At 44.7% G+C, this 25,227-nt stretch overlaps 2 protein-coding genes across 5 annotated transcripts; both read left to right on the forward strand.

Moving 5' to 3' along the window:
- Positions 1–650: 650 nt before the first annotated feature.
- wipi1 (WD repeat domain, phosphoinositide interacting 1) lies at positions 651–15,511 on the forward strand. Of its 4 annotated transcripts, none has more exons than XM_040191060.2 (13): positions 651–1,244; positions 4,208–4,290; positions 6,357–6,526; positions 7,274–7,370; positions 7,482–7,579; positions 7,797–7,889; positions 9,487–9,557; positions 9,805–9,912; positions 10,071–10,235; positions 10,486–10,593; positions 11,848–11,987; positions 12,545–12,645; positions 14,851–15,511. In XM_040191060.2, the coding sequence occupies exons 1-13, from the start codon at positions 1,156–1,158 to the stop codon at positions 14,899–14,901; spliced, it is 1,374 nt and encodes a 457-aa protein (XP_040046994.2). In that variant the 5' UTR covers positions 651–1,155; the 3' UTR covers positions 14,902–15,511. The 4 variants fall into 4 exon arrangements, with proteins under 4 accessions (XP_040046994.2, XP_040046995.2, XP_040046996.2 ...); XM_040191061.2 differs by having other exon boundaries at positions 6,360–6,526; XM_040191062.2 differs by having other exon boundaries at positions 964–1,690.
- A 613-nt stretch (positions 15,512–16,124) lies between these two features.
- On the forward strand, positions 16,125–25,185 carry slc16a6b (solute carrier family 16 member 6b). Its single transcript, XM_040191597.2, has 6 exons — positions 16,125–17,027; positions 19,627–19,874; positions 20,802–20,945; positions 22,386–22,514; positions 23,496–24,371; positions 24,484–25,185. Exons 1-6 carry the CDS (start codon positions 16,981–16,983, stop codon positions 24,735–24,737), a joined length of 1,698 nt encoding a protein of 565 aa, XP_040047531.2. The 5' UTR covers positions 16,125–16,980; the 3' UTR covers positions 24,738–25,185.
- The last annotated feature ends 42 nt before the right edge of the window (positions 25,186–25,227 follow it).

Here is a 25,227-nt window from a genome sequence, read left to right on the forward strand (position 1 = left end):
GATCCCCCCGAGTCGGTTGATGAGAAGGATCCAGCACGTTGGTCAATTAAAGTCAAAACATTTATTTAGAAGAGAAAAAGATTACGCGAGCAATTCTCTGCAGATATCTGTCTCTAACTATTGCTTGCAGCAGGAGGTCCAACACACCAGCACGTATCTCAGCGCCCGGTGTAATGGCGTCGCCGAGCAGTAAAAACGCTGAGTTTTTATACACTCGAAGACAGTTCTTAGTGCCAGTTACGAGAAGCCACGAATCAAGTTGAGATAAGAACTCAGGTGGAGCTGAGGGTAAAAAACAATGCTCCTCTGATCGAAGGTCTGTGAGAGCAAGATGACCCCCTTCCCCAAACACAGCTGCAAACCCGAAATCTTTCTATGTCTCCATCTCAGGGTCAACCACTGCGACCCGGTTCTTAGCACCGGACACATGTTTACATCATGTTTTACCACTACATGCATCTCACACTGCTAAAAGTACTTCATGTACCTCTGAGTTGAACAGTACTAAATGTACCCTTTGAGATGAGGTCTAAAAGTACTTCATGTACCTCTGAGACGTGATGAGTTGTGTTTAGAAGAAATCGTCTCCACACCGCCGCCCAGCGTCGGTGATATCGGGCCAATCCAAAGACTTGTCACGTGATCTATCACGTGATTGGACAAACGAAAAGCCATTTGATCACATGCACGCTGAACCGGAGTGATCTCTTTTGATTGAGGGCCCGGACCCGTGTTTTTAGACCGTAAACACGCTCGTGTTTTTGTGTATCCTGTGTGTTAGCGACGCGATCACAGCCCGAGTGGACGGACACACGTAGAACCCGCTCCGCTCCACCAGCCAATGAAAACACGCCATTCAACCAGCGACAGCGGGTTTGGGCGCCAACCAATCGCAAGGGGCGGAGCGGTGACGTCGGCCGTCAGCTGTTCTTGTTTTGCTTCAGTGTTCCTCGTCCCTCCTCCAGGTTCTGGACGAGCGACGTCCGCAAGCAGCCGCGGTGAAACGGACGCTCCTCCGCGGCTTTTCTTCTCCTCCGCGGAACACATTTCTGCCAAATTGGAGTCGTCTTCCGCCGAGATCGAGCGAAGAGGTGCAGCCGATCCCGGGCCTCCAATCCAGGGCGGGCGGAGGGAAGGAGGACGCTGGGCATCGGGATGGAGACCGGAGACGGTGCCGACGGGCCCGGCGGGCCGGACGCACCCGGGATGCAGTTCGGCTGCGCCTCTTTCAACCAAGACTCCACGTAAGTAAGCAGGACCCCCCCAGCTGGCGTGTCCACGAGACACCCATCCGCCTCATTTCTCCCCGGGAGCGAGACCAAGCATACGATCCGCCTTCAAAAGGTGTCTTTGCTCACCAAAGTATTACATCAGACTTACGTTCTCACGTTTGACACATCACAATGGAAACCTCAGGAGTGTGAGCCAGTGACCCTAGTGAGGTCATACTGATTTCATCGAGGCGTTTTTGTTTTTCCTTATGGGAGTTTGGAGCTGTCGATCGGACTTGTTCTAGTGGGCCTCTGCTGCACAAACCCTTCATCAAGCCGACTGTTTTCATTCAAGTGTCAGGCCTCTAATCTGCAGCTGTAACCAAGGTAACATCTGTAATAGCAGCTCTGCTGGATCACTGGGGTGCTTCAATGCCATGCACGAGGACATGCACAAGAAACGTGATTTGCATGTGCAGGTATGTGCATATCATTACGCATTCCTTTCCCAAATATCAAGTCTTTACTTGACAGAATGTGGAGCGGATCAGAGTAAAATATGCACGTGTCACACGCTCAGTTTGTTCAGAAGGTGCAAGGCGTGCGGTCCCGTGGGTTGACACGGTAAAGGAATGTTAAGATCATGGCGGAGGAAGAAGACACAGGTGGCCATTAAGAAAACAACCACCGTCTCAGACAGGACAAACCGTCAGCTTGGACTACAAGCTAAATATGACCTGTTAACATGTATGTCACATGATCATTTCATCCAGAGGAACAAGAGAGCGTTAACAGACGTTGTGCTCCTGTGTTCCTCATTGGTAGGAGACCCTTTAGCATCACACCACAGCACACCAGATTTCATCACATCACACCAAATCACATCACACTATACACGCGAGTATCAATGTTTGGAACGGATCCGGGCAGCCACGGGTACCGCCCAAGGGAGCGTAGCAGCGATGTAGTGTGGCTGCATTTAGGCTGAAGACCAGTAGAGCTGCTGCATTCTTGATGAGGTTGGCTGGCACTGAGAGCTGCTAGGAGGGAGTTGGTCACAGCCCATAGCCTGTACGGGGATGCATTCTCCTGATGTATCTACAGAACTTGGTGTTGCTGTAATGTTGGCAGAGTGTCACACTAAGGTTAGGACGCAGCTGTCAACGGTAACAGACAGGTGGTTGATGGTGTTAGGGATTTAAGTGGAAGAGCACCCCTAGTGGTAGAAATTATAATACGTGTAATAATCTTTAGTGATAGAATTGTAGTGTGTGTGTTATTAGATATTAGTTATTACATTAGCTTGTAAGATTAAGTGAATGCAATATGAATCAACACAATGTATAGTCATGTAAATCATATAAACACTGTACACATTAACATTCTGTCACAATGTGATGGTAAAACCTGGGGACGGATGCTAAGTCCCGTCCTTTATGGATTTCTCCCAATTTTATCCCCAAATAGGGTTTTTGGGGAGAGTTTTTCTCCTGTCAGGTAGTAGATGAGCAACTGAATGCAAGACAGCCGAGTGAGGCAGATATCTTGAGTATTTCACCACATAAACTGTGTTAAACCTTATGATGAACTGTGATCATTAATGATGTGGTGTAATTAAGGTGTAAGATGAAGACAAACTATGCATACTTTGCTATATTCACTCATTGAGGCATAAAGCCAAATGTATCTACATTGAGTGTATTGGAATGTGAGGGACAGATAAGACAGAGAGGTTTCAGGTTACAGCTTCACACCTGGACGTGAAGGGGACAATCCAGGAGGAGACACGTTTGAAGGAGAAGCCAATGACATTCTAATGCACATAAAAGACACACCTCAGGAGTTTTCAAATGACCAAAGCGGGGAAAGGACCGTTAGAATTTGCATTGTATTTCACTTTGTAATTATATTCCTTATCACTTTGTTATTAAATACTTTTAGATTTTTAAATTTGAGCCAGATGACTCTTTTGATTCATAGAACAAAGGAGTGTGATCTCCCTTGAGAGCCCAACAAATGGGTGAGCCTTTCCCTGGAAGGAAAATAATTTCAGTCTTGGCTAACCTTCAGGAAGTGTGCGGCCATCCACTGAGAGATGTCAGTCAAACAGGCGGAGATTTATTCTTGTACCGGTGTCTCAATTTGGGGAAAAGACAAGTTATCAGTTGGATGTCATCAGCAAAGCAATGGTAGGAGAAGCTATATGAGTGGATTCAATTCAATTCATTTTTTATTTTGTGTAACCCAAAATCAGCCTCAGAGGGCTTTACAGTCTGTGCACATGTGACATGCTCTGTCCTGAAACCCACACATCGCCACACGGAAAGCTTCCCAACAAATGAAAAGCCCTTCCATGGTAAAAAGGGAAGAAACCTGAGGGAGAAGGAGGAGGATCCCCTCCTGGGATGGACAGACTACAATGGATGCCACGTGTACAGAATGAATGTATAATACATTCAATTCCTATGACAGAAATGATTCAAATAATTGTGAGTAGCAAGCCAGGAAAGACTTAATGACTTAAAGGAAAGGGTAATGTCGGTTTATGATGACAGTAATAGTAATAAGGAGCGCAGTCTTTGTTGAGTGGCATCAAGCCTGACTGGTGAGGGTCAAGAAGTTATCACGTGTCCATCATAACTTGGGCCACTTCGCACCAAATTAACTACTACATGTCTACAACAACTCAAAACTAGTAAGTGAAAATATTGAAGTTGGCAAAGAACTTATTGTGAGGGTTGTTTGACTAGAACTTTAGCCGGTTGCCCTGTTCCCAATAGAGCTCACGTCTTCTACCACACATTTCACCACCGGTGGGCTGCCTGGTGAGAACCTTGTAAGTGTGCCCATGAGGAAGCGAATTCCAAAATGTTCAGTTGCCCTGCAACAGAATGAGACGCAGACACATTTTATCCCCATTGAAATAAAGTAACTAAAGCTTTAAATGTGTTCTAATTGTAGTGGTGACTGAGTGTGTGTATGTGTGTGTGTTGCAGATCCCTGGCTCTGGGAACAAAGACTGGCTACAAGCTCTTCTCTCTGACCATGGTGGAAATGCTGGACTGTATCCATGAGAGTGGTTAGTATGGAGCTCTTACTCTGCATCAGGGGGGGCCAAACATTACTGTTGACATGTCAACATCAGACCAAGTTTCTTGACTTTAAAGGAACACATGGTTATGAAACACCTCAGGTTACTCACAATGCCCAATCTGTATTCTGTTGTTTCTCCAGTTACCATGTTGCTTCATGTCACCCCTTTCAATACATTCTTCATAAGCCTCAGAGTGAGAAGGAGACCACAATGAAGGGACCTAGGATCTCGACCAATTAAACGCACAAAGTGAAAGCGTGTATTTTATCCAAAGTGTTGTATTATAGTATTAACGACAAGTTTTTGCTGCTTCCAATTTCCTACATCCAGCAGGCAAGAGCTGACCTCAACTGGTGGACGTTTCAATCGTTTAAAAACTCTGTCAGAGCAGCCTTCTACCTTTCCATGACGGTAATACAAGGGTCAACGTTTTACACATACTCGCTCTAATGAAGCTTGAATACTACCAGGATCTTCTGATCGAGAGCCTGTGGTTCAGAACGTCTCTTCTCAGGCACTTCGCCTTTGAATGAGGCCAAATGGACCAGATCCCAACCCCCCGTCTTCAGACATGCCAAGTGGTTTCCACAATCTGAACAATGCACCGATAAATATCAGATATCGGGCCGATACCGACTCAAGTATCTGGAAGGAGTATCGGTCACAACGATGTCAATTTAACTATTTAAATACTAAATACACTATATATGGAAATCTTACACTTGAAGTGTAAAAAAGGTTAATTGAATTGAACCATTTATTTAAAAAATAAGAATTTCAGTAAACGGACATCTAAGTATATATGAATGTATGCATGTATGCTTTAAGGGAGTAAGTCAGGTCCGATGTTACCTTCCAAATAATGAATTCAGTGAAACACAGAGCTTATTTATGAAACAGTGGTATCTGATTATACTATTATCTATACTATATCTGTACCTGAACTGTTAGCAAACCTCTGCCGCCTTACTGGTCATGTAAGTTTCTCCATTTTTAGAAAGCCAAGTTGTTCAGACAATATTAGTTTAAACCTCAACCCTCTTTAACCTTTTCTATTGGAGGTCTCAAAGTCTGCAAAGATGCCAAGCAATCACTTCTTTTGCTATCATTGTTAGTCTCTTACATCCACTACGGCTGTTATTATTAGCAGTCATTTCAGCAGAACGGGTTACCGCACTCAATATTTCAATCATTCCTTTTATATGCATTGAACACATTGTAAATTCTAGAGTAGATCCTCCTCCGCCGTTTCTTCCCTTTTTCTCCCCGTTGAAGGGACTTTTCTGTTCTGGGACAGAGGAGGTTGCATGTGGACAGACTGTGAGGCACTCTGACACTAATGTGTGATTTTGGGATATACAAAAAAAAAATAACTGAGGCAACATAGAATTTAATGTACCAACATCTAAGGTATTACCATTAGATGGAGCTGTTCACCGTGCAGCTATAATAACAACAACAAGTCAAAGAAAGTAAAGTATTACACTCCTCTCATCTTCAACCACTTATGCAGGCTCAGGTTGCGGGCGCTAATCCCAAGGCCAGTTTGGAGATGTAATTCCTCCACCTAGTCCTGGATCTCCAGCCTCTTCCCAGCTGGCTGTGCCTGGAACACCTCCCTATAGGGAGGCGCCCTGGGGGGCATCCTCACCAGATGCCCAAACCACCTCAACTGGCTCCTTTCCACCCAAAGGATCAGCGGCTCTGCTCGAGCTCGCCACCCTATCTCTAAGGGAGACGCCACCCTATCTCCCGAGGAAACCCATTTCGGCCGCTTGTACCCGTTACCTAGTTCTTTCGGTCATGACCCGTCCTTCATGACCGTAGGTGAGGGTAGGAACGAAGATTGACCGGTGGATCGCGAGCTTTGTCTTCCGGCTCAGCTCTCTTTTTCGTCCGGTGCGGTAAAGCGAGTGCAATGCGGCCCCCTCTGCTCCGATTCTCCCGCCAACCTCAGTGTCATGTGGGGAAAATATCTCGAGTTCTAGCGGTTAGATGGGCACGAAGTCAGCATTAAAGCAGCGTCTCCATCACTCCCTGTTATCCCCTAGTAGAGACTGCAGATGTCTACATCGTAGAGCGCCTGTTCTCCAGCAGCTTGGTGGTCGTAGTGAGCTCCGCCATGCCGCAGCGCATGAACATCTACCACTTCAAGAAGGGGACGGAGATCTGCAATTACAGCTATCCCAACAGCATCCTGGCTGTCAAGCTCAACAGACATGTGAGTTACCCCGTCTCTCACCCACAACCCTCACATTTAACCCCGTACCCCATAATTCATCACAATTACAAAGTGAGCTGCTCAGTCGAGGTCTTCACATGTTGCTGAATTCTTTTTTTTTGTACCTAATCTGGAAAAATTGTGAACGCTATTCCCTCAATCTAAAGCAAAGTCTTGTTGAGCTTAAATGGACCCTCATTTACTAAAAGAATGTCAAGCTCCATTGACGAATGTTTGAAACTAGAGATAAAGGCCGTAAAGTCTCAAATGTCCAGTTCAATACAGCCGACGACATATTCTTCAAACTGTTCATACGAAGTTGATTGCTTTGCTCCACGTCTCATTCCTGCTCCAAAGAGAAACATCTCCATAAGCATTTGAATCAAATGTGATTCATTATTCATGCTCCCCTAGCGATAAACTGTAATACATTTTCCTCCTGCGCCGTCATCAGGTCAACATGTTTATGTTTCAATACATTGGTGTTTAACCCAAACTTAAATGTATTTAATCAGAAAAGGCTGATTTATGATCACCTGGAGGGAACGTTAAATGCATCGGGAGTTCACTTCTTACCCTTTCTCTTTCTCTTCACAGAAAGTGAAGTTGAAATATAAAATAAGTTTAAATCTGTTACTATGACGGCGGGCCTTTCACTGGTAGAAGTCAACTGTCATGCTTCCACTGTTACATGAGGACCACCCTGTCATGCTTAGTGTAAGGACTGAGGTGTGCTCTGTCTTGCAGAGGCTGGTAGTGTGCCTTGACGAGTCCATTTATATACACAACATCAAAGACATGAAGCTGCTCAAGACACTGCTCAACACTCCGTCCAACCCCTCAGGTGAGACGTTCAAACACCAGGTCATTCCTGGTTCTATATATTATAGAACACAACCAAGCGATGGTTCCTTTCATGACTCACCTGGACACTATTGCTTGTGTCCCCTCGCAGGTCTCTGTGCTCTTTCTATCAACCATTCCAACTCCTACCTGGCGTACCCCGGCAGTGCCACCATTGGGGAGATTGTAGTATATGATGCCAACAATTTGGTAAAAAACATATCACAGAACCCCTCAAATAACCAGTGTTCTTCCCTGATTTCTAATGCTCAGACATCTTTATCACTGTTACATTGTTCATTGATCTCTGCAAACCATCTCTGTAGTGCCGGCTCCTCTATAGAAATCTGTCACATCTGGACATTAAATCAGTTTAGAGTGAGGCTATTTCTTTCTGTGCCCTTCATCATCCTCTTCGTCCTTCCAGAACACCGTGACCATGATCCCGGCTCACGACAGTCCTCTGGCAGCCCTCACCTTCAACACCTCAGCCACCAAACTTGCCAGTGCCTCAGAGAGGGTAAAACACACTTATGGCGCGTTTCCACCGAGCGGTGCGGGTCGGTCCCCTTTTATTTGTGTCTCCACTGCCAAAAGTTGAGAATGGTACCAAAAATCCGAACCGTACCGTACCACTTTTTGGGTACCCTTCCGTTGGGGTACCTGGCACAGTTCTTTGGTACTAAAGGGCGGAGCTAGACTCACTGCAGAGCGTTGATTGGTTGAAAGACTGTCGTCATTTGCGCAAGGGGAAAGACAACACACGAGGCGCCATTTTTAAACTACAACATCATCGCAACAATGCCGCCGCGCAGCATTACTTTACCGTGGTCAAGCTTTATCGAGAAGCAGGAACAGGATCGGCTGTCTGTCCTCCATTGTTGTTTGCGGTTAGCTTTCAGTTTTCGCGCGATCGAATGACGTCAATCTACTTTCCGTCATGCACCACGCCTATCAAGTGACCTTATCACTACTTTCTGGAATACACCACACCTATCAAGTAAGGGTACTGTTGGCGGTGGAAACGCTCACCAAATCATGGTTAACAGACCTGACCCGTACCGACCCGACCCGACCCGTACCGTACCGCTCGGTGGAAACGCGCCATTACTGTACATGTAGCAGATGAAGTAAGCTGGTCCATCCATCAATTTGGTCCAGTTATGGGTGGTAAGGGGCATTGTGACCTGCTGACCTCTGATTTTCATTTGTCTCTGACTGGCACTTTCATCCATGTAAGCTCAGAAGCAGCGACCGTCTTAATCCCTTTGTCACTATCTCCATCTTTCAACCAAAAGGTGACCTTTGTGCAGTTTGAACACATTATGGCAAATGACTGCAGAACACTACGTCTTTTGCCCAAACGCCAGTGCATTGTGTCTTTATTTCAGCCTTTTTATTATTAGATATTATACTACAGGTAGATGAAATCCAGCGTTCTGATTGGTTGAGAGTGAGTCACGGGGGCTACATTATTGAGCGATAATGTACAGTTGCGGTTCACATTGACCCGAGCGTTCGATATCACTGCGCACTCAAAGTAGCAGGTTAGATTTTGCGCGACCGTTAATTTAAATAAAAGCTTTTAGCTCGGTGGCGCCGAAAACCCCCTGAAAAACCACGAATGATCGGTTTCGGGCAACGCAAGCTTTTGCAACCGGACAATTAAGGTGGACGTCATGGGCGATGTGAACAAATTAGATGGTGCAGGACCCAATGCTGCGTTTGGTGGTTAATACTATTTTGTGCTGAAAGGCAGCTATTTACTTACTATTTAAAATTTTGCTGGTAACCTTATAAGCAATAAGGTACTTGAGGCAGTACTTTATCTTCAATAATTCAAGGGTTGCCAGCGTAACAACACCCCGAACTGTTACATTATTGGACAATAAAGTACAGCCTCTGGTACCTTATTGCTTTATTAGAGCATCGTTGCCTCAAGAGATGTTCATACAATGGCATTTTTAAGAGTGTTAGGGTTGTTTGAGGTACTTATTTGGAGTTTGGAGAAACAGGCAGAGTTCGGTTGTGTTTATCAGAACATGTTTCCTTCTCAGCTGTCTGACAGCACGCTAAAGCAGGCCCGATGACTCCCCACTCGCTGTGTGTCGTTGCAGGGCACCGTCATCCGAGTGTTCTCCATACCAGAGGGGCTGCGTCTCTTTGAGTTCCGCCGGGGCATGAAGAGGTCAGAGTTCAAACACATCCTTTAAGATCTCCCCCCCCGTGTCCAAAGAATGAACGCAGCTTAAAGTGACTAGATCACCGTTCCAAATACATGTCATTCTCACAGTGCTGAGGCCACCCACATCTCCTGGGGACTTAATAACATATTGATGACTGAATTTTAAATTGCACATGACCTTTGATTTGATATTGATATTAACTGATATCAATATCATTTGATTAATCCTTGTATGTGTGTTTCTCTGCAGGTATGTCAATATAAGCTCTTTATCCTTCAGCCCTGATGGTCAGTTCCTCTGTGCGTCCAGCAACACAGAGACGGTGCATATCTTTAAACTAGAGCAGTTGGGACCAAGGTACAAACACACGCACTTTAAACACAACACGCCTAACCTTTACCCGTGTGTGTGGTCACTATATACAACGATATTCCCACCCGTGTTTTAGTACTGATGATCACATTGTACTGCAAAGTATAATCGTAGTTAGGATGAACTTGCTACTCTGCGTTCAGTGGAGTGGACGAGGCTGGCACGTGGACGGCCTACGTGGGGAAGATGTTCTCGGCAGCCAGCAGCTACCTCCCCGCTCAGGTATCCGGCATGATGAGCCAGGACCGGGCCTTCGCCACCGTCCACCTGGTGACCTCGGGCCAGAGGAACATCTGCACCCTAGCTATGTGAGCTTCTTTGGGGGTTGGAATGGGCCTCTGGCACAATTTCATCCAATCCTTTCCGTGCTCACTGACGCACTATTTGTGTTTGTTCTCATTCCTGATCCAGCTATGAGCGATGCACAAATGGGCTTTACTGCACACTATTTTTAGGGTTACAAGGTGTAAATAAATCAGTTGCGCTTACCGTTGTGTTGGACATCTGTGAATGCTTATGGTTTAACAACTGACACGGTCACTCAATGTAATGTTCCAGGATCCAGAAGCTTCCACGTCTACTGGTGGCTACAGCTGACGGCCAGCTGTTCGTCTACAACGTGGATCCACTGGATGGAGGCGAGTGCACGTTAGCCCACAAACACAGGTGAGGCTCCAATTCATTAATCATTAATTAATTTCTTTTGATTCATAAATCACCAGTAAAATAAGAAAAGAACAGCTGGCAGACATATTTTCCAGCGGATTTGTTAACATTTCCAGCATTAATGAATCATTTTACGATACCAAAAGTTGGATTCTTCAAAAGAGAAGCTAAATAATTATATTAAAAGGTCTAAATGTTCTATAAGAGGCTCATTAGAGAGTGGACATTCTTGGGACACTATGCAGAATATGGGCTTTGGGAACTAATTGTGTCCTAGATATCATAGAATCAGAATCAGGAGCAATTTATTTTCATGTATGTTGCACATACAGGAATTTGTCATGGTGGATGGTGCAATAAAAGGAGACCATAGAATAAAATAAGTTATCGCTTGAATTTGTGCAAAAAATTCAAACGGGTCAGGAGCTGAGGCAGTCTATTATAGACTATATTCACAGAGCAAACAATAACAACCACTTTGGACACAAAATAGAGAATTTAAGAGTTAGAGAGTATTTCACTAACAGTGAAAACTAACAGTGAAATCCAGAGAAACACATAAGAAGTTAACTGCAAATCTCTACACATTATTATTTGTCATTCTAGCGCTGGAAGTCCACGATTTAGAAATCATAGGGCTGTTCCTTTTTGAGCCCGGTTCTTATTCAAGGCATTAAGGGTTTATTAAAGATATAAAATCTGTTTACAGAATCATTTGAAACACTTAGTTCTCAATCTGACTGAGCGTGAATACCAAAATCAGCCGGCTGGATTAGTTATGGTATCTAACTGCATGACGACCTCTCTGCCTAACCAACCAGCTACATAATCCTCTGCAAAACGCTGTTTGTTCACATATAGCTGGAGATGAGAGAAGGCTTGGTGATGTGGGTTTTTTCCCTCTGGACAAGGGATTTAATGTACATGGACATGTTGGACTGGCCAGTCCTCACCAGGAGAGCTAGACTGTGAAGCAGGTGATAATGACCGCTGTACAGCTCATGTAGATAACAAGATGACTGCTGATGCTCGGTGTGAATACAGAGGCCTGTAATCCGAGTCATGGTGAAACCAGTAAGACCTGCGCTGTTCTGTGTCCTACATCTGCAAACCAAGGTGTGCGACATTGCAGGGTTGTAAAACACGTGACTTTGCTTCATTCTTTAAAATGAAATGTGAGTCTGGAAGCCACCCGAGAAAAACAGGCTTGTCAAAAAGCCGGACTAAGTTGTGTTCTTTCTCCTGCGTTCGCAGGCTTTTTGGCACTGATGATGACCAGGACGAAGTCGCAAAGACGGAAGGGTCAGAGGTCGCAGGCCCAGCGCAAACATGTCCATCCTATGCTGCAACCGCTGCCTTACCCGCCTCTGGTCCCGTCACTGCAACTCTCACTGGTTGGTAGCTACACCCATTCCTCCATCTGTGTAGCATGCTGCCGAGCTAGCACAGTGTTTAACCAGGGGCCTTTCACTACCAGCTTTCCACTTTCTATGACTGTCCCAGCTTTATCTAAGGACCACTGCAATGCTGGAGAAGACATTTTAGATGGAAAATGTTACTTTTACACTGAAAGGCTTTAAAGAACAACTCCCAGACCAAGACTGTGGTAGCAAGCTGCCAATCACAGGTAGCCCTAAAGCAACACTGCTTCATGGTTTGACTCTAAAAGGACCATCATTTACTGAACGAACATGAAAAACTGATGAAACTAGAGATTAAGGCCATAAAGTGGAGGCATCTTCTCATAGACTTCTATAGATAGAAGAAGATGCTTTCGGACATAGTCGTTGCCGTTTGTTGCACTTTGCTTACTGAAGTCTTAACGCTGTTGAAACGGCGTAGATCTGAAGTCATTAAATGTTCTACGTTCTAGCCGTGATGATGTAGGCCTGTGCCATGTAAAGGTCAGGCTGCTCTAATGATGTGTCTGCTTCACCTGTTTTTTACCCAGGATACTCTGAAGATGGCGGTGCAAAAAGAGGCGAAGTCATTCCAGAACACGAGTTTGCTGCTGGACCTGTGTGTCTAGACGATGAGAACGAGTTTCCTCCTGTGAGCACGCTAACTGTCAGCTGACTGCTATAGCTAGGTGTACTTTATAAGCATGCCCACAGCATTGCCACAGGGAAGCCAAACAAGCCGACTGACACAGTTCAGAAAAGGTGACCCCCCTTCTCCAAAAAGCAGTAGAATGATCTGCAATTGAGACCAGAGTGATGGTATAAATGATTAACTTTTATCCATTAATCAATATATGTCTGTCAGCGGTTCAATTGGCATCCACTGAGCTAAAGCTTGTGCAGTGCTAATACAACTGTCCTGAATGAATCCTTCCTTCATGAAGCCTCTGGTGATCAGTTGGTTCTGAAACAGTCAACTTTACCTCGGAAGATGAACTCTCATTTTATATTGTGGTATACTGAGAGATAATATATAGATCAATATGTAGTCCTCAAAAAATACTTTTGAGATTTGGCAACAATTGATACAAGCCTTGTACTTGTGCACACGGTGAAACCTGCAGAGACAGAAATGCATGTTGGGCTTTTTGATTAGAACTTTAACTACTGTTATTCCACAGTGCAGCATTTAGGGGAATTGATTGGCCCGAAATAGAATAGATTTTTTGCATTACTATGTTTCATTACTGTGTAATCAATCACCTGAAACTAATTATCACTGTTTTGCCGCTAGAAAGAAAGATATTAATATCTACATGGGAGCAGAGAACCGGGTGCACCGCCATGTTTCTACAGGAGCCCAGAAAGGACAAACTACTGAGCGTAGAAGGAGACTTTCATGTGGTCTGAAGCATAGATATTATATATAAAGGCTAGATGTCTTACGGCGGACACGGCGGCCATCTTGGGAGGGAGAGCTCGCTCACCCATAACATTGTGTTGTTAGTGGTACTTTAAATAATAATAACTTGCTCAATTTTCAACCAATTTTCAACGGTTTGGTTTGTTATAATAGTCAGAGATGTAGTTATGTAGACACTGCATACTTATGAATAATGTTCTGTTTAATATCATTTTCGCATGATAATTATAATTATTCATAAGTATGCAGTGTCATAAACAGTGTTGGGCAAGTTACTGAAAATGAGTATTTAGTTACAGTTACTAGTTACTTATTTTAAAGGTAATTGAATGACTTACCAGTTACTGTGTATCAAAAGTAATTAGTTACTCTGGAAAGTAACTTTTAAGTTACTTTTGTCTGCTTTTTAAATGTAATGAATATAAATAGTACTGAACAGTCAAGCACAATAAACATATTTTTTAGACCTATTTTATTGTAATCAACAGGGCAACAGGCCTTCAAATCAAGCAATAGTACAAAAGTCCTTTTTAATACTTAACTTAATACAAAATAACTGTTTCAGGCATTTGCCTGAAGGCAACTGACTCGACAGTTGACAGGATGCATCTCATCTTCAACATACCGAGCAATCAATCTATTCACCTCTGCCCGGTTTATCGGCTGCACTGCAGTCCGTGTAAAGTGGAGCCGTGGTTGTTTGCGTGGAGCGGCGCCTGCAGTGTGGTATATTGGATCGAGCACTCAGTGCTCAGTGCCTGCGGTCTTTCGTCATGAGCGACGCGATGCTCTTTACATGCACGTACGGCGACTATTCGGTGACACACAACGTTTGGTGGCCACAACTATTTTGTGCTGACAGGCAGCTATTTACTTACTATTTGCCGGCCCTCCGCTTCGCGTCACAAAAGAGAGTAACGCGAGTAACAAACTCATTTCAATCATCAGCAAGAAGAATTCCGTACAGGAATTAAAGTACATTGCTCAACATTTGATCATTTAACACTTCAATACTACAAAATAGAGTTCCATCGTTACGTTAACCACTTGTTTCTTACCAACCAAACTAGCTTCCTATTCCTCCACAGTAATGACGTGTTTGACTCATATTTTCACACGTTGGGGATGATTCTATTACATTACATTACTGATTCTATTACTATTACATTACATTACATGTAATTTAGCTGACGCTTTTATCCAAAGCGACGTACAATAAGTGCATTCAACCATAAGGATACAAACTCAGAAGAACAAGAAACAAGAAAGTGCGATTTCCTCAAATAAGCCAATTACAATTTGCTATAGATAAGTGGTGTTATAAGTACAATTTAAGTGCAGCAGAGTTAAGGACAAAAGAAGAGTGCTGAATGGTTGTGTTTGACAAATGAATCATGCAGACAAACTAGTGGGTGTGTTCATGTGTTTTGGTAGATTAACTGGTGCCGAGACGGGACTGGAGGTGGCCAGGCTCGGCCCTCGTGAGGGGTACCAGGACAGATGGACTAACGACTGGCAGACGCTGTGGGATGATCCTCAAAGAAACTGTATTTTAGCGTGCCAAGGTTTTTTTTTCCTTCAGAAACAATAATAATATTAACATTAACTTTTCAACTGAAGTTGACAAAAATTTGACCATGAAGTAGACGTCATGTGGGATCTAACCTAACAATTGTGTTAAGATACACATCTGATTTTGTCAAAGCAGCAATAGTACCTCTAAACTTCCCTCCAGCTCATTGTCTGATGAACGTAGGAGATGCATGCTGGAGCAGAAATATAACCATAAGCATTTTCACTTGACAAATATTTTACTTATTTTCATTATTGCAGCAACATTTTTTTAATGTGTTTGTTAATACTATATTAGTTCACGTCCATGATAATTGATTATATAGTCATTTTTATTCTGTATTGTAATGACATATATGTATGCCTCCTGGATGGATTCAGAGGGTGTTTTTGTGATGTTTGTTGGTCCCTAATTATCATTTGTAAAAGAGCAAAGTATTTTGCTAATTGCACAAGACCAAAACAAGTGAAAAACACAAAGAAATAAACCCATCGGAGTAAGAAAGAACCTATGCAAAGCAAAGAATTTCCCCAGTTGCATTTTCTTTTTCACACAACAGAGGAGCTGATACCTCAGATGTTCGTGTCCAAGGGTGTTTGTGGTTATTTACGCGACCTCACCGCGTCACGAAGACACACAACGTTTACAGTCACCTTTCATTCAATGTTACATTCTAGGCTGTGATTTATTACAACAGCGCACAGTAACTCTAAAGCCTAGTTTATGCTTCTGCGTTTTCAGAGAGACGCAAGGACACGCAGACGCAAGAGCCCCATGCGTGTCCCTTGCGTGCCTTTTCACACCTCCTTGCGTGCGTCGACCCATTTTTCTAGACTTCCGTTGGAAGCGAGATCTCTGCAAACGTCGCTTTGCCGGTCGAGAGGTGCACAAAGTCGTGGAGGAAAATACGGGACAAATGTGTCCTTGATGAAAAGCAGCAGTGTGGATGCACGGGGCAATAAAGTCTATGATAAATAAATAAACCAACCAACGACTTCCACACACAAAGACGTGACTCTCTAGGTCGTCTTCAACAAAACACGTTACTCCACCTGTTGTTCTGTGAATTGCTCTGCAACACACGCAAGACTTTACAACCATGAATTGAAACGAGTGCGTTGACGCGGCTGTGCGTAAAGACGCAGAAGGATGCGCCAGCCTTTATTCATTCACCTTTACAGCCACGTCAGAGTGTGTAGTGAACAGTTTGTTAATCTTAACACGACGGTGTCCTACTAAATGCCTCTCCTGGCATTTGTCTTTCCCTTGGGAGGATGCGTTCTCAAAGGGTTGCGTCATTGGAGAGCAGATCGCTGCTTCGCACACCGGCTGTGTGACGTCACTGCATGTCATGTTCAAAAGGCCTCCAACGCAGGAGTGAGTGGTACGCGGATCCCTCGGTGTCTGTGTGTTGGTGCCGTGAATCAAGCACCAGAGAAGACGTCCACACTACTGCTCTTCCTCTTAAAACTCCCACGCTGAGCGCGCACACCACGCCGGCGCTGAGGGACCGGAAACGGATCCGTTTGATCGATCACGCCCACAGCCGCGTGCGCTACGTGATTGGTTCTTGGCAGTCGTGACTTGGCGAACTGATTATGACAGTTATGTGATACGTAATAGTTCCAGTCTGAGCCGCTGCAGGCTGCACAGAAGCACTGCGTGGACCTTCAGCGGGACACCCGCCTCTTCTGCCCGGTGTCTGGACCGCGCGGTGTCCCGAGCTGCACACGTGGTGGGCCGTTGTTTAAGGAGACATTGTTCTTAAATGGAGAGCGGACCTCATCGTCTCTCGCGAGGCGCGTGTCAGCGCGCGTGTGCCGGTTTGAGCCGGTGAAGGGCTGCGGACACCGACCGGAAGTCATCCCGCCGGGGCAGAAGATGCGGCAGCACCGGCGTCACAGTCGCCCTTATTATCTGTGTACTGTGGCAGGTGGCACTAGGATTCCTTTTTAAAGCAATAAACACAAATAGTCCGGTTACATCAGCGAATGACTGAAGAGCCGGTGGAATACGGACGTGACAGGCTCTGCCGCCGGTAAGTAACGCACCGTTGCTACGTAACGGTATCATTCAAACATCAGGTTCATTTTAACACGTAACGGGAACTTTGACGTGACGGTAACGTACAAACATCACGCTAACGTGTACGGTCACCTCGCCCCCGTACGGGCCCATTTTCATATGTTATCACTTTGTTCTCATTGAATCACAACATGTTTATCATGACATTATCACAGAATATTGATTTGCTATCAATTCTGTGTGCCTGATGGCTGGAGTGTACATCAATGGCAATACATACTCTGTAACCCTATGCACATATATAAATATGCGCATAAAAAAAACATACATAGTCATCTGAAACAGCGTACATATGAGACACACCCAATTATACTGCTGTGTTATATACAGACATCTCCAGGGACGAAATTTTGATTTCAGAAGTTGGGGAGGACACAAGTATTTTTAATAAAAACTTTTTCAGTTCACTGTGTTTTCTAGTAGTTCTTCTAGTTTTCTATTGCTACTTTTAAGTTTACTATTCCCTTTCGGTTTGACTGGTTGTAAAGCATATAGCAAAACATTATCACCCAATGCTGTCCAGTAAGCAGGGGTCACACAATCCTTCTAGCTGACGTGAACAGGCAAAACAAACGGCCAACAGTGACAGGGACTCCTCGAGTCCTCGGCAACCAGCAGACCGGTTACAACCTGATGAAGTGACAGCGGGGACGGCCAATCGCAACAGCAACAGCATAGCCAATGGAGGACCTTGTGGGCGGGTCTAAACTAAGAGAAACAGGCTTCAGCTTGAGCGGCCGTTTTTCCGCTTGGTCCTAGTGCTTGATAACTCTCTGTTACCATAGTGTACCATTGTTTTTGGACGGTAAAAACAGCAGGGGACCAAACCGGTTTTTGAAAAAGTACAGGGGACATGTCCCCTGTGTCTCCCTCCCCCCCCAAATTACGTCCCTGCACATCTCACTAGTTGAACGTAAGAGCATCTCACTAGTGAACGTAAAAGGATCTCACCAGTGAACGTAAGAGCATCTCACTAGTGCGCGTAAGCATCTCACTAGTGAATGTAAAAGAATCTCACCAGTGAACGTAAAAGCATCTCACTAGTGAACGTAAGAGAATCTCACTAGTGCGCTTAAGCATCTCACTAGTGAATGTAAGAGCATCTCACTAGTGAACGTAAGAGAATCTCACTAGTGAACGTAAGAGCATCTCACTAGTGCGCGTAAGCATCTCACTAGTGAATGTAAGAGAATCTCACCAGTAAACGTAAAAAGCATCTCACTAGTGAACGTAAGAGAATCTCACTAGGGAACGTAAGAGCATCTCACTAGTGAACGTAAGAGCATCTCACTAGTGAATGTAAGAGAATCTCACCAGTGAACGTAAGAGCATCTCACTAGTGAACATAAGAGCATTTTAATAGTCAACGTAAAAGCATCTCACTAGTGCGCGTAAGCATCTCACTAGTGAACGTAAGAGCATCTCAATAGTGAACATAAGAGCATCTCAATAGTGAACGTAAGAGCATCTCACTACTGAACGTAAGAGCATCTCACTAGTGCGCGTAAGCATCTCACTAGTGAATGTAAGAGAATCTCACCAGTAAACGTAAAAAGCATCTCACTAGTGAACGTAAGAGAATCTCACTAGTGAACGTAAGAGCATCTCACTAGTGAACGTAAGAGCATCTCACTAGTGAATGTAAGAGAATCTCACCAGTGAATGTAAGAGAATCTCACCAGTGAACGTAAGAGCATCTCACTAGTGAACATAAGAGCATTTTAATAGTGAACGTAAAAGCATCTCACTAGTGCGCGTAAGCATCTCACTAGTGAACGTAAGAGCATCTCAATAGTGAACATAAGAGCATCTCAATAGTGAACGTAAGAGCATCTCACTACTGAACGTAAGAGCATCTCAATAGTGTGCATAAGCATCTCACTAGTGAACGTAAGACCATCTCTCTAGTGCGCGTGAGCATCTCACTTAAGAGCATCTCACGAGTGAACGTAAGAGAATCTGACTAGTGAACGTAAGAGCATCTCACTGATGTGGGTAGGAGAGTTGCGGGAGATGTGAGGTCTAGTTAACGGGACCGCCTGACCCTTCCAGCACCGGGCGGTCGGCCTCATCTCACGGCACAGAGAGCAGCCGGTTCTCGGCCAGACTTCTGCGAAGGAGTCAGGCGGTCCCGCTAACTAGACCTTACATCTCCCACATCTGTCACTTAAATATGGTAGTACTTATACTATTTATCATAGTATTTATTTATGTCTTCCATATGCTGGTGAGATTTCATGTATACACACTAATGAGCTGCTCTTACGCGCACTAGTGAGATGTATGTGCATATGACACAGCAGTATGTATGAATGCGTGTGTTTTTTCTCATATGTAGGTGTTTCAGATGAGTTTGTATCATGTTTTGTATATGCAGTATGTATGTATGTATGTGTAAGTGGCTCAGTAGTGGGCGCGAGAGTATTTAAATAGCAAACGTAAGTGTTTCATTAGTACACGTAAGAATGTCTCAGTAGTTAAGTCAGCCCCTCAACAGCCCCACAATGACTTTAGAATAAGTTCACTGATGACATATCTGTTTCCTTCTCCAGGCGGCCTGCCGCAGCCATGAGGACATCCTATTCCCAGCGCTGTTTGGGTCCAAATGTTTACCCAGAGGTGCCTGAAGGTGGCTGGGGCTGGGCTGTGGCCGTGGCCTTCTTCCTCGTGGAGGTCTGCACCTACGGGACCCTCAAGAGTCTGGGTGTCTTCCTCCAAGACCTGATGGAAGAGTTTGGGGAGAGCAACAGCCGAGTGTCATGGGTTTTCTCCATCTGTGTTTTCGTCTTTACCTTTACTGGTCAGTCCCTCGGCCTCTATTCATGCGTGTTTGTCTTTTTTACAGCGTGACAGACGTGTGCAGACTATTATATATAGAATGAGTTGTAGGGTTGCAGCTAACGCTTGCTTTCATCCTGAAGGGATCTGTTGATTCAGTTCTCTGTGGGCAGAGTAGCCCCATGTATGGTAGCGTTTACGGTAGCGTGTACGGTAGCGTGTATGGTAGTGTGTACCGTGCGTGTTTGTCTTTTTTACAGCCTGATAGACATGTGCAGACTATTATATATAGAACGAGTTGTAGCGTGTACCGTGCGTGTACCGTAGCGTGTACGGTAGCATGTACGGTAGCATGTACGGTAGCGTTTATGGTAGCGTGTACCATATCATGTGTACACATGATATGGTACACGTATACCTGATGTATGGTAGCGTGTACCGTAGCGTGTACCGTTGCTCCTGTCATCAGTATGTGAATAAAGAGATGTAGTGATAAAACACTCTAGAAGACTAGGAAGGAGATACAGGTACACAGGCCATTAGTTTGCATGTAGAGTGAGATCTAGTAAAAGTGATCGGTTCCACAGGCCGTACTAGAGGATAGATATTTTTCCAATATAACAATATATAATCAGGAAGGTTCCAAAATGCATGAAGTATAGTTCATAGTTCCACTTAAGAGAGACAGTCACAAATGTGTATATATCTAGAAACCTCCTTCCGTTAAATACCAAGTCGTTGTCTCCACCCTTTGGTGGCACTGACATTCATTCAATCCCCTGAAGCGGAGGGAGGCCGCGTCCTGTTTCCTGTCATTAAAGAAGGACCTCTTCTGGAGAGGACTTGAGTTGGTTCAATGGGCTGTTCTGAGTGTCTTTAGGGGACATTAAGGCACTTTTTTTGGGCTAACACCTATTTAACTGACTTATTTCTTTCACCCCTTCTCCAGCCCCCCTGTCCATGATGCTGAGCAACCGCTTTGGCTTTCGACCAGTGGTGGTGATGGGAGGAATTCTCATCAGCTTGGGAACCATCACCTCCGCCTTCAGCAGCTCCATCAATGACATGTACATCAGTGTCGGTGTTGTCTCCGGTACTTCAAACTCACACCACTCTGCTATCAGTGCTTCTATGCAGAATATATATATATATATATATATATATATATATATATATATATATATATATATATATATATATACAGTACATCTATCTAATGTATACAGTAGAAAGGGTGAGGACGTGATCTTCGCAATAAAACATAAAACATCTTTAATGTGACGTGATGAGTCTTGGCCAATCATCATGGAGATCTCTACAGCATCTTCATCTCCATCCAACTTTTCGTCCTTTCACTCCTAATTGAAGTTACCACCGACACTGGATTCTTACTATTCTTTGTATTATTATAACTGTAAGTGTTCCGGTGATCTTGATCAGTTTAGGCTTTGGCTCAGAACAATCAAAAGGTCGTGGTTATAAAAGTGGCCAAAGTGGTCTCAATGTGAAGTTTGTATAAGAAAGTCAAACTGCACCCAGCCTAATTTATATGATTATTCTACATAAATCCCTTTTTAGATTACATTTAAGTCTCTCAAAAATCCTGGGGGGCGTGTCACACATTAGTCACACATAAATGTTTCAGATCATCAAACACCGTTATATATCAGACAAAGGTAATCCGAGTAGATATATATGATTATTTCATTCATCAAGGGAAAAAAGCAGTCCAAACCTACGAGGCCCATGTCAATCTTGTAAACTTTTTACCCCAGATGTAACGGGACACACATTTTGATAGGCCGGCCCCTCCTGGTAAAGGTTTACCTACCCGTTCTCCTCATTTGTGAATAACTGCTCTCTCTGTGGTTTGTTCGAGTCCCAAAGCCTTATGGTGTGTTCACACTGCATGTGTTACATGCAAAGTCTATGCACAGACAAATGAGACTGGAGCAACGCAAATCTGCACTAGCACGGTGCGTCAAACAAGAAAGTTAAATGTACGCGACTCCATTTTCATAATATGTCCTCTTCAATACCCCGAGTAGGTGTCCTGGTCCACAGTAGCATCCTGTAATGAATGTGTTTCTTTCAGGAGTGTTCACTGGCGCTGAGGTGATCAGCCTCCTCTCAGCACCATTCAGCCATCTGTATCAGTAGGAGGGAACAGAGCAAACAGATAGTCCAACAAAAAAGATGGCTGACCGCACAGGAAGTGGCTGAGGAGAAAGGAATAGTTTGGATGATGATGATGATGACGTTGGAGAAATAGGTTTACGTTACAAATGAGCCTCTGAGGTGGACCCCAGCTAACTTGACACCCCCTCCCCTCTCTGCCCCTACCTTATTTATTCTGTATTAAGGTAGCGGGGGAGAGTATTGTATTTTGTCTTCCAGCAGCAGCTGGATCCCACACGTCCCGCTCTACTTTTGACAAAGGAGTGACCTGGAGCCTTGACCTTTGAGACATGCGGTGCACCTACCATGTGGGCCGGTGGCTGTCATGTCCCCCTGTCTTCTCCTTTATCTACAGGCTTGGGCTGCTGCTTCGCCTTCCTTCCCACCGTAACCCTCCTAGCGCAGTACTTCTCCAGACAGCGAGCCCTCGTCACCTCGGTCGCCTCATCTGGAGAATCTTTCGCCATATTTGCATTTGCTCCAGGTGAGTGTTCGGTCGGCCCACCATGGGATTCGGTCGGGGTCATGGGATTATATTGGTAGCATGGGTTAGCTTGCTGAGCTGCTCAATGTTTAATTATGTGTAAATAAAGGACTTGCAGACCCACTTTTGTAGAACGTGTCATCCCGATAAGAGCCGTGTACTTTGCACAGGTACTTGTAGCGTTCTAATCCTCGGAGAGAACTAAGCCCATAGGCTTGATTTAAATTGTGTTATACATGCGTAGCTAACATAGGTGCGTGTAACCCAGTGTTAGTCCACTGCCGGCTAACGTGGGCTAACGTGGGCACACAGAAAGTTGGGTTTCACAGCAACACAGCAGCCTCCCATTTCGTTCTTAAAAAAGACTTCATAACATTAACTTTGAAAATAATTTAATAATAATATAATATAATAATAATAATAATATAATAATAATATAATAATAATAATATAATAATATATATATAATATAATAATTTGACAAAATACTAGTTTAACTCACCACCTAACAGTTACCTCCCGTCAGTATTAAAGGATAGTAGAAGCAGATACCGAGCGCCAAGTCAAACCCACCAATAGAAACTCCTGGCTCAGCAGCGTATGCCCCGCCCACAACGTCCAAAGTCAGATCGCAAAAGTTTTTGTTTAGAGACCAAAAGATTTTTTTGAGAGCTTTTGCAGCCAAACATTCTATTTTCATATGCAAAATGTCTTTATTCTGCGTACTTACCAACTTGATTTTTGATTGCAATGCAAGAAATTTGCTCTCAAAACATATTTTTTGTTGTGTGTATTAAAGACACAAATATACCTATATACCTTATTTCTAAACCATTCAGTGCTCCATGAACCGCTGTAAATACCTCAGAACTGAAGGGTTTGGATCCACTTCTTGATCCTAATGAGGATTCAAGTCTGAGGTATGGAAGAAGGAGAATGGATAATATAATGTATTTACCAGCTGCTTTCTTCTCTCCTCAGCTCTCTTTGCTCTGAAGAAACACATCGGCTGGCGCTACTGTTTGGTGGTCCTCGGCACCTTTCAAGCTTCTGTGATTGGCTGTGGACTTCTCCTCCGTCCAATCATTATTGAGCCGGAGCCTCCAAAGGAAGCCCAACACGCCGATTCTCTGCCTCTGAAACAGAGAATGACTGTGTTGGAGCAGGAGAACGAACAAAGCGGGACCTCCATGAGTTCAGAGGACTCAGGTGTCACTTCCCTCTCTACTTCCAACGAAGACGTGAGGACTGCAGGAGCTGAAAACCAGGTTCTGATGGAGATGGAGGTGCAGGACATAGAGGGCAAGGAGCCGGTAGGGTCCACACCTACCACCCCAGTCAAGGCAGAGGCAGGTCCTCTCCGTCCATCCACCTCCAAACTTGGACTGGACTTTTCAGTGCTTAAAGACGGGGCCTTCATCTGGTACTCCCTCTTTGGCTTGTTTGCAACGCTTGGCTTCTTCGCCCCGCAGCTCTACATCATCGAACTGAGCAAGAGTCGGGGCGTGGAGGCCGGCGTGGCCTCCTACATGCTCTCTGTGATGGCCGGGGCCGAGATCTTTGGCCGCTTGTCCATCGGAGTGGTGTTGAATAAGGTCCCGTGCAGGAAGACCCTGGTGCTGTTGGGCTGTGTGATTCTGCTGTGCCTGGTGCTGGTGGCCTTCGCTCTTGTGTGGGAGTTCTGGGGCCTAGTGGTCTGCTGCGCCCTCTACGGATACTTCATGGGCACCGTGAGCTCCACCCACATTCCAATGCTGGCTGAGGAGGATGTTGTGGGCATCGAGAAGATGGCATCGTCTGTGGGAGTTTATGTCTTCATCCAGAGCTTTGCTGGGCTGGCAGGGCCACCACTAGGAGGTACGACCTCTCTGCTTCTTCTACTGCTTGCACTATGTGGTACCCTCTAACCTTTAGGGACCCATCGGGTCACCTCTGTGTGCTACTCTCTAACAGCTGTCTCTTCTCATAGGTGTGTTGGTAGATGTCACAAAGAACTACGGTGCTGCCTTCTACTCCTGTGCCGCTGGAATGGGCCTCAGTGCCATTTGCCTGGCTCTGGTTGGCCCGACCAAGTCTGGCATGTGCCAAAGACCAAGCAGACACGAAGAGGAAGGCAGGAGCACAGAGGAAGAAGAGAAAATGTCTCAGGATAGCGGGCAGTCAGACTTTCTGGAGGTGGACTTCAGACATGCTGCGCACCGGGACCATGTCTCTGTAATATGAACCTGCTGGTCTTCACAGCTGGTTCCTGATCGTAGGTGCCCCTGTTTCTCATCGAGCTGTTGAGCCTTTAGCTGTTCCACCACCTCATGTCGGTTCCAGCTGTTCGGGGCAGTCTCACAATCCTCTGGGCATCAGAAGTCTGATGACCTTCATCTCAGGAAAGAAGTGTTGTGGTCATGGACACTGATCAGAGCCCTGCTGAGCACGTATCACCATGTGATCACATGTGGATCACATGACACACTGCTTCACTCCACTTCACAGTGTAATCATCCTGAATGTCTTTGCCATGCTGGCCCATAATGACCAGTTGCTTCTAAATATGATCTGTACTGTTAGGCTGTTTTTTAATTAAATATGTGTGCGAGGCAGGTACCTTTCTGTTAAGTGCTGTTCTGCTTTTATTAAGTAGGATCGAAATAAAATGTTTTGAAATTATTTCACCCAATTCATGAATGGACTGAATTTTATACAGCACCTTTCTATAAGC

The sequence above is a fragment of the Gasterosteus aculeatus genome, chromosome 11 (assembly GCF_964276395.1).
Source record: "Gasterosteus aculeatus chromosome 11, fGasAcu3.hap1.1, whole genome shotgun sequence".
Lineage (NCBI taxonomy): Eukaryota > Metazoa > Chordata > Actinopteri > Perciformes > Gasterosteidae > Gasterosteus > Gasterosteus aculeatus.

What these genes read in the sequence shown, in the direction of transcription:
- wipi1 (XM_040191060.2), top strand. Translation starts at nt 1,156, where the DNA reads ATGGAGACCGGAGACGGTGCCGACGGGCCCGGCGGGCCGGACGCACCC. An exon ending in CACTCCGTCCAACCCCTCAG is followed by an intron (nt 7,371 to 7,481) that starts GTGAGACGTTCA and finishes GTCCCCTCGCAG; the next exon opens with GTCTCTGTGCTCTTTCTATC. An exon ending in TTCCGCCGGGGCATGAAGAG is followed by an intron (nt 9,558 to 9,804) that starts GTCAGAGTTCAA and finishes GTTTCTCTGCAG; the next exon opens with GTATGTCAATATAAGCTCTT.
- slc16a6b (XM_040191597.2), top strand. Translation starts at nt 16,981, where the DNA reads ATGACTGAAGAGCCGGTGGAATACGGACGTGACAGGCTCTGCCGCCG. An exon ending in TTTCGTCTTTACCTTTACTG is followed by an intron (nt 19,875 to 20,801) that starts GTCAGTCCCTCG and finishes CCCCTTCTCCAG; the next exon opens with CCCCCCTGTCCATGATGCTG. An exon ending in GGCAGGGCCACCACTAGGAG is followed by an intron (nt 24,372 to 24,483) that starts GTACGACCTCTC and finishes CTCTTCTCATAG; the next exon opens with GTGTGTTGGTAGATGTCACA.